The sequence below is a fragment of the Mchenga conophoros genome, linkage group LG7, assembly GCF_057382185.1.
Source record: "Mchenga conophoros isolate Kocher_MC1m ecotype Shallow Benthic linkage group LG7, M_conophoros_male_GT1.1, whole genome shotgun sequence".
NCBI lineage: Eukaryota > Metazoa > Chordata > Actinopteri > Cichliformes > Cichlidae > Mchenga > Mchenga conophoros.
The window spans coordinates 63,415,550-63,429,785 of NC_140532.1; the positions used below are offsets into that span (position 1 = coordinate 63,415,550).

At 39.8% G+C, this 14,236-nt stretch overlaps 1 protein-coding gene across 3 annotated transcripts in view; it reads right to left on the reverse strand.

Moving 5' to 3' along the window:
* Positions 1 to 559: 559 nt before the first annotated feature.
* mical2b (microtubule associated monooxygenase, calponin and LIM domain containing 2b) overlaps positions 560 to 14,236 on the reverse strand; it is a 61,383-nt gene continuing 47,706 nt past the window's right edge. For all 3 annotated transcript variants that reach the window (XM_085280710.1, XM_085280709.1, XM_085280708.1), the window contains 12 exons: positions 13,095 to 13,247; positions 11,398 to 11,451; positions 9,015 to 9,136; positions 8,650 to 8,874; positions 8,293 to 8,468; positions 7,811 to 8,178; positions 6,837 to 6,910; positions 6,626 to 6,715; positions 3,685 to 3,778; positions 3,087 to 3,195; positions 2,940 to 3,013; positions 560 to 2,859 (listed from right to left, as the gene is read on the reverse strand). In XM_085280710.1, the coding sequence (XP_085136836.1) occupies positions 2,639 to 2,859; positions 2,940 to 3,013; positions 3,087 to 3,195; positions 3,685 to 3,778; positions 6,626 to 6,715; positions 6,837 to 6,910; positions 7,811 to 8,178; positions 8,293 to 8,468; positions 8,650 to 8,874; positions 9,015 to 9,136; positions 11,398 to 11,451; positions 13,095 to 13,247 (1,760 nt within the window). In that variant the 3' untranslated portion in view covers positions 560 to 2,638. The remainder of the gene's footprint in view (positions 2,860 to 2,939; positions 3,014 to 3,086; positions 3,196 to 3,684; positions 3,779 to 6,625; positions 6,716 to 6,836; positions 6,911 to 7,810; positions 8,179 to 8,292; positions 8,469 to 8,649; positions 8,875 to 9,014; positions 9,137 to 11,397; positions 11,452 to 13,094; positions 13,248 to 14,236) is intronic.

Consider the following 14,236-nt stretch of genomic DNA (forward strand, 5'->3'; position numbering starts at 1 on the left):
ACCAGTGTGTTCCAAGACTGTTTGTGTTGCACTTTTTTATAGTTTCACTACAGCTTGGAGAGTAGCCGGCCAGTGTTTGTAGAACATTTCCATTTAAAGCACAACCACAGCAATATGCTAGCACCCACACCAATCACAAGTATGTTTTGTTAATAATATCAAGTGGCTGCCAGAGGGTCTGTAAGCCTCTGTGACTGGGGCTTTAGCAATTATTTTCCCAGCAACTGCCATCAAGCTCCAGCAACCACTCACAACAGGTAGGGGAATACTAATTTTTCCCTCATGACCGGTTGGGGACCAGTCTCTAAGCCTGTGTGGCTGGGGCCTTAATCACTTGATCCTACATCGTCACATGTTCAAAATGGCAGACAAGTTAACATCATGTGGTTAGTGGTCATGTGTCTGTAAAACCACAACAGCATTCCAGAAAGTTGTAGCATCAATGCCAAAGAAAACTGAGGCCCAACAGCTTTTTAAGACTGTTTATATGTCTTTATGTTGTTAAGCAGTAAGAAATAGGTTGCTTTTATAATCAACAGAGGAAGACAGAATAAAACAGTACCAAAAATCCATTTTTATTTAAGATAATTTCATTTAAAAACACTCAAAGCAGCATTAAAATAAAACATGAAAGTTTTTTGCTAAAGAAAACCAAACTTACAGATATTTAATTTGCATTCATTTGTATTATAAACAAAATAACATTTAACGCCCGAGGACCGAGAGAATAGTATGGCAGTTTGCATCAGCATTAAAACTCATGTAAACACATTCATCTTTTCATGAGATGACAATTTGATGGCATTTTGACTCACAGCCCTTTACAGTGAATTGCAGACAGATTCACAGTAGTTAACAAAATGATGAATCCACTTTGGGCACGCTGCTTTCAGGATGTCACAGCTAGTGGTATGCCTTACTGGAGCAAGGCCAGAGATATCTGCAAGTTTCAACAAAAGTACATGAGAACTCCCACTCTGTGGACTTCCAGTTTTCCTACACGGCGGTTCAAAGATAGTCCAGAATGAGTGAAACTTTAGACCAAAAATTAAATTTTGTGGAGTGAAGATTTTTCCTCTTGACATTTTCTTTATGCTTGTGATAAAGGGGATCAAGAAGTGAGTAAATTTTTAGAATAGTCCTGATTTCAAATTGTAATAAATTACCTCTGTGTAACACTTGGGGACAACAAACAACATTCCAGCACTGACATTTGAATTTCACAGATGAAGCGAGCAACAGCAGCCGTTTCTAGCAGCAGTTTTCTGATACCAGTCGTCTTCCTCAACCACGATAACCATTTGATTCTTAAACACACAGAAAGTGAATCCCATGTTAAAATGTACATTTTTACAGCAATAAAAAAACTAAACAAAAATATCCGGTTACAGCCTCCTGTTTTGGTCTTCATAGAAGTTTCTTTAATTTAATACTAGAGAAGGTTGCAGCTGCTTGCATTGCCAGGTGTCCCAACACAGGAAGCTGCCGCCCATCTGTGTTTGCTGGGCTTTACCTTCTTTAGTTTAAGTCTCGGAACTGGACCTCCACAGTGTTTGTGCTGTCGGTGCCTTGCTTACAGGGTGGTGTAGTCTGTCCAAGAAGTTGGTGCTTTAGTTTTGGTGAGTGAAATTCAACCGTTGTATTTGTCTGTTACTTAGCACTAATTAGCTTCAAGTCTGACAATATTAGGCTAATGAATTCCCACTCCAAACAAGATCACGATCATTTTGGTTCCAAAAATTTACACAGTGGTACCAAAATGCTGATTTTGAGAATTCAACACGAGGAGTAAGCGGCCCATCCATTTTTATATACAGTCTATGCTTTTACCATTCACTGTGGACTGTCTTGCTACTGCTGTTTGCTGCTTTTTTAGCTGAGCTCCAGCCAACTGTACAATGAGACAAATAGGAATGGAACGGCTCCCCTAGATATCTGTGGTTTCAGTCTGTGCAGCAGCTCCATGGCAGATTCCATTTCTCTGGTGTTAATTAGTGCCTGAGCATACATAAATATATTTTATTTGATCCAAAGAAAAGTGAATAAATTTAAAATATGCACAAGAGTTTACAGTCACAAACAAGGCTGCACATAAAGTGACTCATAGTGAAATACTTAAAGCATTTTTCTGGTTTTATAACAACTCACGCTGTGCAAGAGTCTCCAGAAAAACTTTTGACTCCTTCCATGTGCTATCCAGTGAAGATACAGTGTTACAGTAATAACCAATCTGTCGCAACAAGTCCACTCTTATGGCTAGCAGCCACAAATAAGGCAGTTTGGTTTGTGATGAGTGCAGGCATTCAAGGCAGTGGCTCACATTATCAGAGGTGGTTAAGCATATCATACATCAAGTTTCAGGTCAGTATCAGCATGGGACATTGCAGTTACACTTCTGAGTGTTGAGAAAAGTTGGCAGAAAAGTTATTAACCCTCGTGGCTATACGGGAAGCCATTATCTAAGGGTCAATTTCTTTCTAACACGATCAAGTCTTACAATCTTCGTCAGTGTTTCAAGATTCCTTCAACATTTTTCAGACTTGTAGCTTTGCAAAAAAGAGCCAAAAGCAAACTATTGTGGGAACCTGTTTTCCTTCTAATCTGTCCTCTTCAGAGTGAGATCCTCGGTTTTCAGCCATCACTCCTGCTTCTCTTGGCCCCAGCTATCATCCATGCGGGCCCAGTGGAACTCATAGCCCTTGGAGAGCACAAGGCTCTCGAGGTCCCTGTCCTCAGCCCTCTCCTTGAGCCTCTGCTCCTCCAGAATAGAGACCAACATGTCTCGTTTCTCCACTGTTCTCATGATCTCTGCGAGGATCACCTGTTCCTCCTGCAGCTCTGAGGCACTCTTCTTTGTATCTAAAAAGAGTAGGAGGAAGACAGAAATAAGAGCAAGCTATATTATATCAGACTGCAGCGCTGTGTGCTCAAGGCCGTACCCTCTACTGCCATTTTGCGTCGCAGATCCTGCTGCAGCCGACTCTGTGTGTCCTCCAGCTCCAGCTCCTGAGCGCTGAACACAGGAGAAAATAGTGAGACCTCTACATGTGAGAAAAGGGAACTGCTTTCATAATGCATTCGCTTACAAGATCATGAGTTCAGACTCATAGCGTGCCAATCTGTTCTTCTCTAGGACGAGCTTAAACCAGGACTGATAGAGCTGGGCCTCGTCACTGTCGTCCGTCTGAGGAGATTCTGTAAAAGGGAAAGAGGGAACGATGTAGGGAGGAAAAAAGAGGTTTGATAGGGATCAAAAAAGAAGAAAGACATTTCAGAATTTATATCAATTATTTAAAAACCACTGCAAGAACTTCAATGACATACACATCATGTCACAGGGTCATATACTATTCACAGGAACACAAACAGAAGCTTGTATTGTAGAAAGATGAAGCAACAATAAAGTCCCTAGTGTCTATTGTGAGCACAGCCATTAACCGTATGTAGAGGCTTTTAACCAGACCAGGATTACAAGGCAGTGCTTTTCTCTAAATGGTCTGAGAAGTATGGGCAGTGCAATTAAACAGAACGAGAAGGAAAAAAAAGAATGAAGCTTTCACTGTGGAATTCCATTGAGCTGTAGAGTAGAGTGAATCAAGGTGTTATGGTACAGACTTCTGTCAAATAAAAGCAGCTACACAATGCTGAGACTCACAGGTTTGTAAGGCACTGGTCTGAATGTACCTGTTTCTCCTCTTATGCTCTTTTCTATGGCCACTCCTCTCTCCTCCAGGTCCCTCTGCTTTTCTCCGACTTCCTCCAACTGTCTCTGGATCACCTGTGCAACGCAACAACGTCGCCGTATGACACATGTAGTTAGATGTGATCAAAGGAGATTAATCAACGGAGAAATCGTTCTTTGAAATTTCTGCTTTCTCCTCCATACAAAGGATCTAAATTGATTTGTGGTGTTCACAAATAAAATTAGCCCTTCTTTCTCTGAAGTGTCCTTGTTATTCTGGGTAATTCTGAGAACTTGTAATGAACAAGTTTAAAGGCCCCATTTCTTTTATAGAAAACACTGCCGTTCTTCTTTTTTTTTTTTTTTCTGTGAGCACTACAATGTTCCATTTGCCATCCTTGTAATGGGGTTTTCGAAGAAATCTCAGAGACTGATATCAGCAGGGACCGTCTGCAGGGAAAGGAATATTGTGACATTCTTTGGGAAATAAACAAGGATAACAAACTGAAGGAAAAACCTGAAGCACCGACTCTTACAGTGAGGAGTGCTTCTGTTTGTGAAAGGTCACTGCAAATAAACATTAAGCTGGTCATTTTTATCCTTTGATGAAACATTTCCGTCACGGTGGGAGTAGCCTTTTCCCGGGTGATGATGCCCTCATCCATAGGGCAAACAGACTCCCTGAAAGGTTTGATGGAGAATGGAAATGATGTTTGGGGGGACGTGTTAGACAGCAGTCTTCCCCACTATAATAATAATAATAATAATAATAATAATAATAATAATAATAATAATAATAATAATAATAATAATAATAATAATAATGGATTGCATTTATGTAGCGCTTTTCTAGAAAAGCGCATCCGTGTGGTAGAGCTCAGGAGACGTGAAGAATCACTGCCAGCAAACATTGACGTCTGGTGTCACATGGTGGCCCACTACCTTATTAACATATGTTATATTGATTTTTTTCCCCCCAATTTGTTCATGCCTGAGTCCTTTTATATAATCAGATGCATATATATATAAATACTCAAATAGCATCATTATTAAATTCCTTTAGAGCGGCTCCATTTGTTACTAGTCAAAGCATTTTTCCATAGCCTGCCCTGTTTTATTCCTTTTCATTCTTTATGGCCAAGAACCAGCTGGTGTCATATGTGAAATGAGAAAATCCTAATAAATACCACACCCAACCACCTGAAAACTGGTTGAATGCGAGCTCTAATTATTTCTTCTCATGGTTGGATTGATGGGGATTTTGTCACAACTGATTGGATTGTGAATGCAGAAAAGTGCCATCAAATTTTGATCCACCGTGGAATGCCATCTGAAAACATCTGATTAGCAACAGCTTTGGGTTTCAGCATGACAATGGTCCCAAACACACTGGCAAAGCAGTCAAAGCATGTTGGGACAGAAGAACATACAACAGAACACCACGAGTCATGGATGGGCCTCCCCACAGCCCGGATCTCAACACTATCAGAACCTAACATATTACTTATGTTAGGGGGAAACTGGCACGGGGTATTGCCGTCCTGGGGAAAACAAAGCAAATCTTGGATCAGAAAGCACTGCACATATTATACTGTGCTTTACTACTACCATATATGAGCTATTGTGTAGAGGTCTGGGGAAAACACATACAAAAGTAATACACAACCAATAACCATAACGCAGAAAAGAGTCATTAGATTAATAAATAATGCAGGGTACAGGGACCATACAAATGCACTCTTTATCAAAATGCAAGCCATAGAATTTCAGGACTTGGTGAAGTTTAAAACAGCACAAATAATATATAAAGCAAGAAACAAAATGCTTCCAAAAGAAATGCGTAAATTGTTTATAGAAAGACGAGGGGGGAGGAAATGGAATTTAAAAATACAAAGTGCTAGAACAACTTTAAAAAGTATGTCTATCTCAATAGTGAAGAAAGTAACAACATAAACCAGTTTAAAATAAAATATAAAAAAACCCCTCATTTTAAACAAATATAAGAATGAAGAAAACGGGGTTGACCCAGGACAGTAACTGAAGTGATGTTTTGGTTTATTGTGAATCTGCTAATTTACATATTCTGTCTTTTATTATATGAAAGAAACTATATTGTGATGATTTGTGTTTTGTTTTTCTTTTGTTTCATTGTTTGTTTGATTTAAGACTAAAAGAAAACTAAATGAATGAGATGAAAAATTTGTGGGGGTAGGGACTAATAAGTGTATACTTCTGTTTACTCCTTTTCAAACAAAAGAATGGAATGATATCACGAAATGATGGTGAATGTACACGTTTGAAATAAAAATGAACTGAACTATTCAAGCAGTTCTAACGGTGAGGTCTGAATCCTCTGGACAGAAATTGGGACTGGGACTATACAATGAAGACTATAGAAAAAGCTGCCAAAGAGATTTAAGACTGTTTTTGATGATACAGGCAGTCATACCAAATATTGATTATCAAGCTCAAAAGAACTGCACAGAATCCGTTTTAGACTTTATATTTCTTTGTATGTTTTCACATGTTTAAATAAAATCAATGCACCTACTTATTATAAAATTAATAAGAAACGAGGGGTGGCTCAACATTTTTGCACAGCACTAAAGATATAAATGTGCTCATAGACATAAATTAACTTTTGACTACAGCAGAAAGTTGAAACATAATAACACCTCTCTGTTAAAGTCATAACTGCTAGATATTCAGTGTCATCAGTGTGGGCATACTCTCAGATAAAAACATCGTGGATCTTTTTGAGCGAGCAGCAAACCTTTGTACTGTAAAAGCATCAGGTAAATGTAAAATGTATAACTATGACTGGTAGCAAAAAGCTCTTCAGTCAGGGGTTTTTACATTTTTGTCAGGTCAGACCAATGCACAGCTTTCCAGCACAAATCTCTCTATTAACCACAGACTGAATTTAAAAGGAAATTACGATACCTGAGCTCTGTGAAGCCTCTTTAGCTGTTCTCGTTTAGCCTGTTGGGCCACTGTCTTTTCCTGCTTCCTCCTCAGTTTCTCTGAATGCAGCTGGGACAGGAAGCGTGGAACATTTCACAAAATGTACACATGGAAAAAACCAAAAAACAAACCCAGTACACGCGGGAATAACTGGAATGTGCCGTGTCTCACTCAACAGGAATGTACAAACCTTCTGACTGGATACCAGGTTTTCATTTTCATCATCACTTGAGGAGGGCTCCTCCAAATTCTGCTGACTGGATGCTGGATATGTAAGAGTGAAAAGTTAAAAAGTGAGGATAATTAGAAACTCTTAGCATTTTAGATTTGCAAGAGGAAAAAAAAAGAGCCTTTTTGGATTATACAGATAAACTTTAAAAGTCAGCATGAAATTTTACTATGATAATCCCATGGATGAAAAATTCTTCTAGGTGTTCAGAAGCCTGCACTCCAAACACAAAAAATTGGCTCCAAAAAGTATGGAAACCACACAAGCATGAAGCAAATAAGCAATAAAGGGGGCCAAAAACCTCTTCCTTCTTTTCAGCAGTGGATACTGAAATTAAACATGGCAAGACTTTTAAATAAGGAGGCTTGAGATTGCTCTAAACCCTCAATTTCAGATGGCTTTCTCTATTGCTGGAGCTGTACAACACAGAGCAGAGGAGCTTAACGTGGTCATCTCAGGCACACAGCTCTGAGTGTGGGCAGTAAACCCCACCCGCCCGCTGTTTGAGCCTTCTGTCTATGAGGGGCAGCCAATTACAAGAAAGCTAGCCTAAATGGAGGGTGGTATTAAAGGAAAAGGTGCTAAAGGCTTGTTTCACACAGTGGATGACCAGATGGGCTACACTAAGGGCTAGGGTGTGCAAATCATGCAAAACTACTTTTATTACACCCAGTAGAGAAATCAGAGACCTAAAAATGAGGAGAATAGATCCCCTTTAAACCTCAAAAACACACGTTTAGTAAAACAAGGTCCTTTGATTCTGTCTGGAGGGTTTTGTTTAGTTCACTTCTCTGATCATCAGACATTATTGCAGTTGCAGCTGCCCACTGACCTGAGTTAAAGTGCGGAACTTGTAAATTGGATCAAGCTAAAGGCAAAAAATCCAGAGGATTTAAAGCACTGTTACAAACAAGCTTCGGAGTCCCTACACTAACCTTTGTTTCTGAGGTTAGAGAGGATGTTTGTGATTTCCTTTTGAACCTCCTGGTCTTTCCCTTCACTCCCAGACAATTCCCTCTTCCTCAGCCTCAAGGAAGAGAACAAGTTGACCCTTTTGCGTGCAAATGGGCCAATGTCATCAGCGAACACCTCTCCAGAGTCTTTACGGCCCTTTAAGGACACCTGCTGCAACAGGGAAGGCAGGTCCTGCCCCGCCCCCCATGGATCTGCCCAATGAGCTTCACGCATGCTGGCCTGGTCCTCTCGGGATGACTCTGGCGCTATGGCACTGAAGCGTGAGCTAAAGCTAAACGCTCCCTCGGACATGGGTCGCCGTTTGCGGGGACCATCGTGTTTAGGTCTCCTGTTAAAGCAGAGGAAAAGTATCAGAATTTAATCTGATTTGAAGCCCATAGAGAGCAGTAGAGAAGACAGCTTGGTTTATATAACAGCAAACTATGAGCCAAGTATTTTATACATTATGACTGCAGTGTTGGAGCTGCTGAGTTGATTGGTCCCGCTAAATGTCCTCCTGAAGGCGTTGGCTATAGCCTGGAAGGCTGAGGGGGATGAAGCTGAAGTTTGGCTCGGGGAAGCCTCCCCGCTCTGGATCGAGTTTCTCCGAGGCTCATCTAGTTGTGCCTCTGCCTGTACCTGATAAAACATGAGAGGAGAGGATAAATGTATTCAATATAATGTAGGATTAATTCCTCTTATATCTCTCACATCACTGTCCGTGAGCCATTCTACATAGCATAGAAGGAAAAGATGAGAAAACTATCTTTCATATCCAGGCTCATCTTCTCTCAGGTTAATAAACAGATCAAATCTCCACCTGGTCCTTATGTTGTGGTGCGTTTTCGGTGGTTGTGCTAACGGGAGTTCCCTCTGGGTTGACCTCCACGTCCCAGTTCAGAAGCTTCTCTTTGGCAGAAAAGGACAAGGCCAAGCGTTTCCTTGGCGTAGATGTTCTGCAGACGGCCGAGCGCTCCTCACTCGTCTCATTTACCTCTGGAGGATTCAGGGTATCCACTGAGGTTTTGGAACTGCTGTCCGAGTGCTGAAAGAAGAGCAGAAAATAGTCTTTTTTGTTCACACTGTGCAACGTCAATGAATTACACAGACACCCTTGCTCTTAGTTATATTCCTTAAAAACAAGACCGTTCTGTATCCAGTGAATGTAAATTAGTCATAACATACAGGTTGTTTTTCTGCTGAAGTGATCTCCTCATAGTCAGAGTCGGCTTCAGGGACAGTATCAGGTCCGTCTTTGTCCAGCTGTGAGCTTTTGGGATAGCGCTTGATGAAAAGCAGAGGGAAGGCTACATAAAGAGACACAACAGGGAACATTTTACAACAAAAAAATATGCAAATACTGCAACCATTTTTCTGTTACCCAGCAACTATTAATTTACCTGAATATAATACAGGCACGAAACACTGTCTTTTTTCTTTTAGGTTCAGCATGCAAATGGAAAATGTGAAACACATCAGACATCAAAACTTCAGCTTCACATTACTTCTTACATCTTTAAAATGTGAATGATGCCACTGAAGTGACTGACACAATTCAACAGGGTTCTTACAGCTTAATGCAAGTTGTATGAATTTTAACACCAACTTTACAATATCCAGAATTAAAGGGAAGAAGTGCACCAGGTGGCAGCTCTGAAATAAAGCCACTGTTAGCATCCACAATAAGCAGATCCGAGGTAGTGTGCTAATCCAAAATGGCTGATGTTTTGGCTTTCTTATCTGAAATGTATGCAAACGTATGTGCATCCTATGGGATTCCACTGCAAAGATTTCCACTGTGCACTTAATACAGCACACCTCTTAAAGAGTGGCTGGTACCACTTCAGTCATGCAGCAAAAACTTGGTTCAAAGCGCAATTTTCTTTCAATCTGTGCAGTCAGTACAATATGATAAATTGACCTGCATTTACACAACGCTTTAATCCTAGTCGCTCACACACTGAAGGGCACACGAGGGGCAGTTTGGGGTTCAGTATCTTTTCTAATGACAATCCTTGGAAAAGATCTTGAATAATCAGACCCCAACTTATCTTAAAGACCTCATATCACCCCAATAGAGCACTTTGCTCTCAGACTGCTCTATTGGGGTGATAAGACTGTTGGCTTACTTGCGGTTCCTAAATTTTTAAAAGTAGAATGGGAGGCAGAACCTTCAGCTTTCAGGCCCCTCTTCTGTGAAACCAGCTCCCAGTTTGGATTGGGGAGACAAACACCCTCTCTACTTGTAAGATTAGCCTTTAATCTTTCTTTTTTGATAAAGCATATAGTTAGAGCTGGACCAGGTGACTCTGAATCCTCCCTTAGTTATGGGCTGCTGGGGGACTTCCATGATGCACTGAGTGTTTCTTCTTCACTCCCTATGCGTTTACATGCCACTCTACATTTAATCATTAGTTATTATTAATCTCTGGCTCTCTTCCACAGTGTCTTTTATCTTGCCTCCCTCGCTCAGCCACAACCGGTTGTGCCAGATGGCCGTCCCTCCCTGAGCCTGGTTCTGCCAGAGGTTTCTTCCTGTTAAAAGAGGTTTTTTTTTCCCCCCACTGTCGCCAAGGGCTTGCTCATAGGGGGTCATCTGATTGTTGTGGTCTTTACCTTACAATATAAAGCACCTTAGATGACTGCTGTTGTGATTTGGTGCTATATATTATTAAAATTGAATTGAATGGAATAGAGTAATATTTAGCTTTGTCCAACTCACAGCCAGTCAGTAAATCATTTCAAACCAGTTAGTTTTAAATTTTAAAAGTCCAGTGTCTGACAAAAGTATGCTAAGATATCACAATTCAATTGAAAGATTGATTTAAGAGATTTAACACAAAGTAAGCCCCTTGTTTCTGTTAAGACCTTTTCGTAAATGTGACAAATGAAAATACCTGCTGCAAGTTATTTTTAGAAACCTGTATCTTAGGGTTCGCTAACTAACGACAGATTAATGAGTACAAGTGTAGGTGTGTAGTCTTCAAAAGCAGTGTGAGCCAAACCACCTTGAAACAGGTGGCAGATTGAATAATGCTAAAAATATATGTATGAACTGTAAGCAGCCATAACCACAAAACAAAATTATCAACCTGACACATAAAGAAGGAAAACTTTTTGTTTTCTGAGGATTTGTCAGTCATGGCTGCAGTTAGGAGGAGGAATACTGTCTGTCCATCACGTCACAGGAATCAAATCACTCTGCAGAAAACAACAAACAGCCCAGAACACTACAAAGTTGGGAAACAGTGACCTCTAGTGTTGAATACATTGGATGACAGTTTATCAACTACATAAAAACCACAAGCCTACAGTAACTGTAATTGGGCACTTTCCCCACTGACATCTGGTTTGTCACATCACGTTATTTGTGCACAGATATTGTAGAGTGAAATGTTTTATCAGTAACAGCCTGCACTGTAAAAACAACTAAGTCTCACAACCAAACTATTAATAGCTGTCAGACAAGAAACAAGTTTTCGGTTCTCATTGAAACGATGACGACAACAACAGGAAGATTGATGATGATGGCAGAGGCAAGACCGGAGTGAAAATCTGAGCTACTCACTTGCTCGAATCTTCCGCTTCCATCTGTTGTGTTTGTGTTTGGGGTTACAGTGATCTGCAAAACAAGGGAAGAATTTCTATAAGTTGCAAAGGTTAACATTAAGCAGAAATGAATTAAACACAGAAAAAATGAAATGAAGGCTGATTAAGTGAATGTGGGGAATGCTGTCAGGTAAGAATTTGGTGTGGAACAGATCAGGTGTGAGTCACATGAAAAAGCTCATCTCACCAGGTAAGAAAAAGAACATTTTAATAATAATGTGCGACATTTTTGAAAAAGTTGGAATATGGTGTGAAATGTAAATCCAAACAGAATGCAATAATGTGAAACTAATTTAAAGGCGTATTTCACAGAAAATAGCACAAAGGTAATATATGACATACCATTTGTAAAATATGTGATATTTTAAATTTGAAGCTAGCAACGTGCTTCTAAAAAGCTGGGAAGAGCTTTTTCATGCATTCCTGCTGTAAAGGAAACACATTTTGCTTCCTTTCTTTATTTTAACAAAGAGCTTCTTAAACAGGTGGAAAAATATCCATTAGAAGTGGTAATAAATGGATTTGAGTGATATCTCAAGCACATCTCATGTTGCAGGTGTTACTTGTCCTATTTAAATAGGGAAGAATAGCGAAATTGAGATGTTCTGTATTCTGCTTTAGAATCTCTTACTGGATAAGAGGAGATACTCTGCGAATACTAAGAACCTCAGCTTTAAGAGTTTGCAATGTTCATGTGGAGAAATCTATGTAGACCAGAGAAGAGAGGTTATATTTCAAAAGGTACAGATTGCTCAGTGACACTTGATGAGCTGCACATTTAAAGATTGCACACAATGTCATCCTTTTTAATCACGTGTTGGATCTGTATATGATGCGTTTTGATAAATTATGTTTTTTCATATTGTGAAATGTCCTGCGAAACAAACTAAGCACACCAACGTTATGTTATTCAAACGTCGCATGAAAGTTCTGGGAAGTTTTGTGCAGGTAAACAGCTTAGTTTGCAGGACTGTGGTGAGTTCGCAGTAAAGCCCTGTGTTGGACTGGTAAGGTCAGAGTGTTGGGTTACATCAAGTGTAGCACAGATTCATTTACATTTAAGTTGATGATGCTTGGATTCATTCACTGAACTCAGTCGTTATAACAACTTAACGTCTGGTGTAAAGACAATAAAATGGAACAGAACTGAAACATCTGCTTACATCTGGTTGAATTCAGTTGTGTAAATCCACAAAGAGTGTCTGCACTCACGTAATAATATTATATTGTACTATATTAAAAAAGCAGAAAGTCCAGTTCCTGTGTCCTTTTTCACTTTTACTTGAGCAACAAAGTTGAACCAGTGCTTTAACTTTTACTGGAGTATTTTTCAACACACTTCTACTCACAGTATGTCTGTACTTTTCCACCCCTGATGTGGACAGACTGTTACAGTGGTGTGGGACAAAAACTATAAAATCAGTCACACCCCTGTCTCCCACACATAACCGGAGGAGGGTCTCCAACACAAACAAAGTAAAGTCACGAGTTAGAGTTCAGCCAGTTTGAGATTCTCCCTCAGGGAATATCATGCTATGAATGAAACAACAAACATAAACTTTGGGGATTTAAAAAGCCATCCGAGCAACTGGAAATCGTTGTTTTTCCTCCAGCCTACCATCCTCATTTCTTCAAAAAAAGGAAAATCGCACTGACCTTTGGAAGAGTCCTGGCTTTGACCTTTTGCTGCGGCGGTATCTTGCGTTTTGGATTTTACTAAACAGGAAGCATCGTGAGCTTCCACTGCCACATCCACATCGTCGGGAACTTTTTTATCAAGCGGTTCAGAGAGTGAACTGGAGGCCTCGTCTGCAAGTAACAACAGTATGCAGCCATTACATTCAAGTTCGTGTTAAACTAATCAGCGGTGCAATGTTATTAAACAGCGCGTTTCATGCCTGTGATCTTAAGAACAGACTTAAGAACTTCAGCACAAAAAAGTTGACAGTTACAAGAACTGAACTACTAGTCCTGCATCTCAAAGTAAAGATGCTAGGCGCTAATTAAGCATTGCAAAATTAAACAGAACTATTCTTAAATTCAAGAATTTAATCTGAAGCATATTTTGGCTTCTTAGGGACACAGAAGCTGTTTAAACACACAGAGTGAGACGAGTTCAGTCAGACAACCAGAAATGTGCTGCTTCACGCGCACACGACTGGTTTGTTTAAGCTGCATTTTCCCATCTCTCCCCAATTTCTACATGCAAAATATCTACATGGACTGTTGAGCTCGAAGCTTGAACGACTAACTACACAGTGCTGCTGTAAGAAGTAAAAGGTAAAGGTGAGTGGTCTGACTGAACTGCAACTTCACAGAAAATCTTCATTTCCATACAGGCATAGATAAAATACACAGTCACATATTCATGAGTACTCACAGAGTAACGAAGTCAACATTGTACAGAAGGGGATTCCACTTGGTAACAGCAAAGAAATGAAAAGATGTCGGTATAACCACAGGTATAAATGGGCCCCTAGGTATTTTTCTTATTTTTAACACTGATGGCACCAGTTATCCATTTTTGGTTTGGCTCAAAAAATTTACTTGAAAGGTTTGGGATCAAGTGAAAGTGAAACAATAATAATAATAATTTAAAAAACAAAAAACAAAAAAAACCCTTTAAAGCTAGGATTCAGAGATGTCAAATTTGAAGGAAAGGACAGAGAAGACCCGCTAGCAGAACCCATGAGAAAGCTAACAGAAGATTCACTTCAATTCTGTTTAGGTCTTGAGCTTTTTCCAATTATATGCAAGCTTTTGCATGAACCTTGTTCTTCCTTGTTTGCCTTTACAGT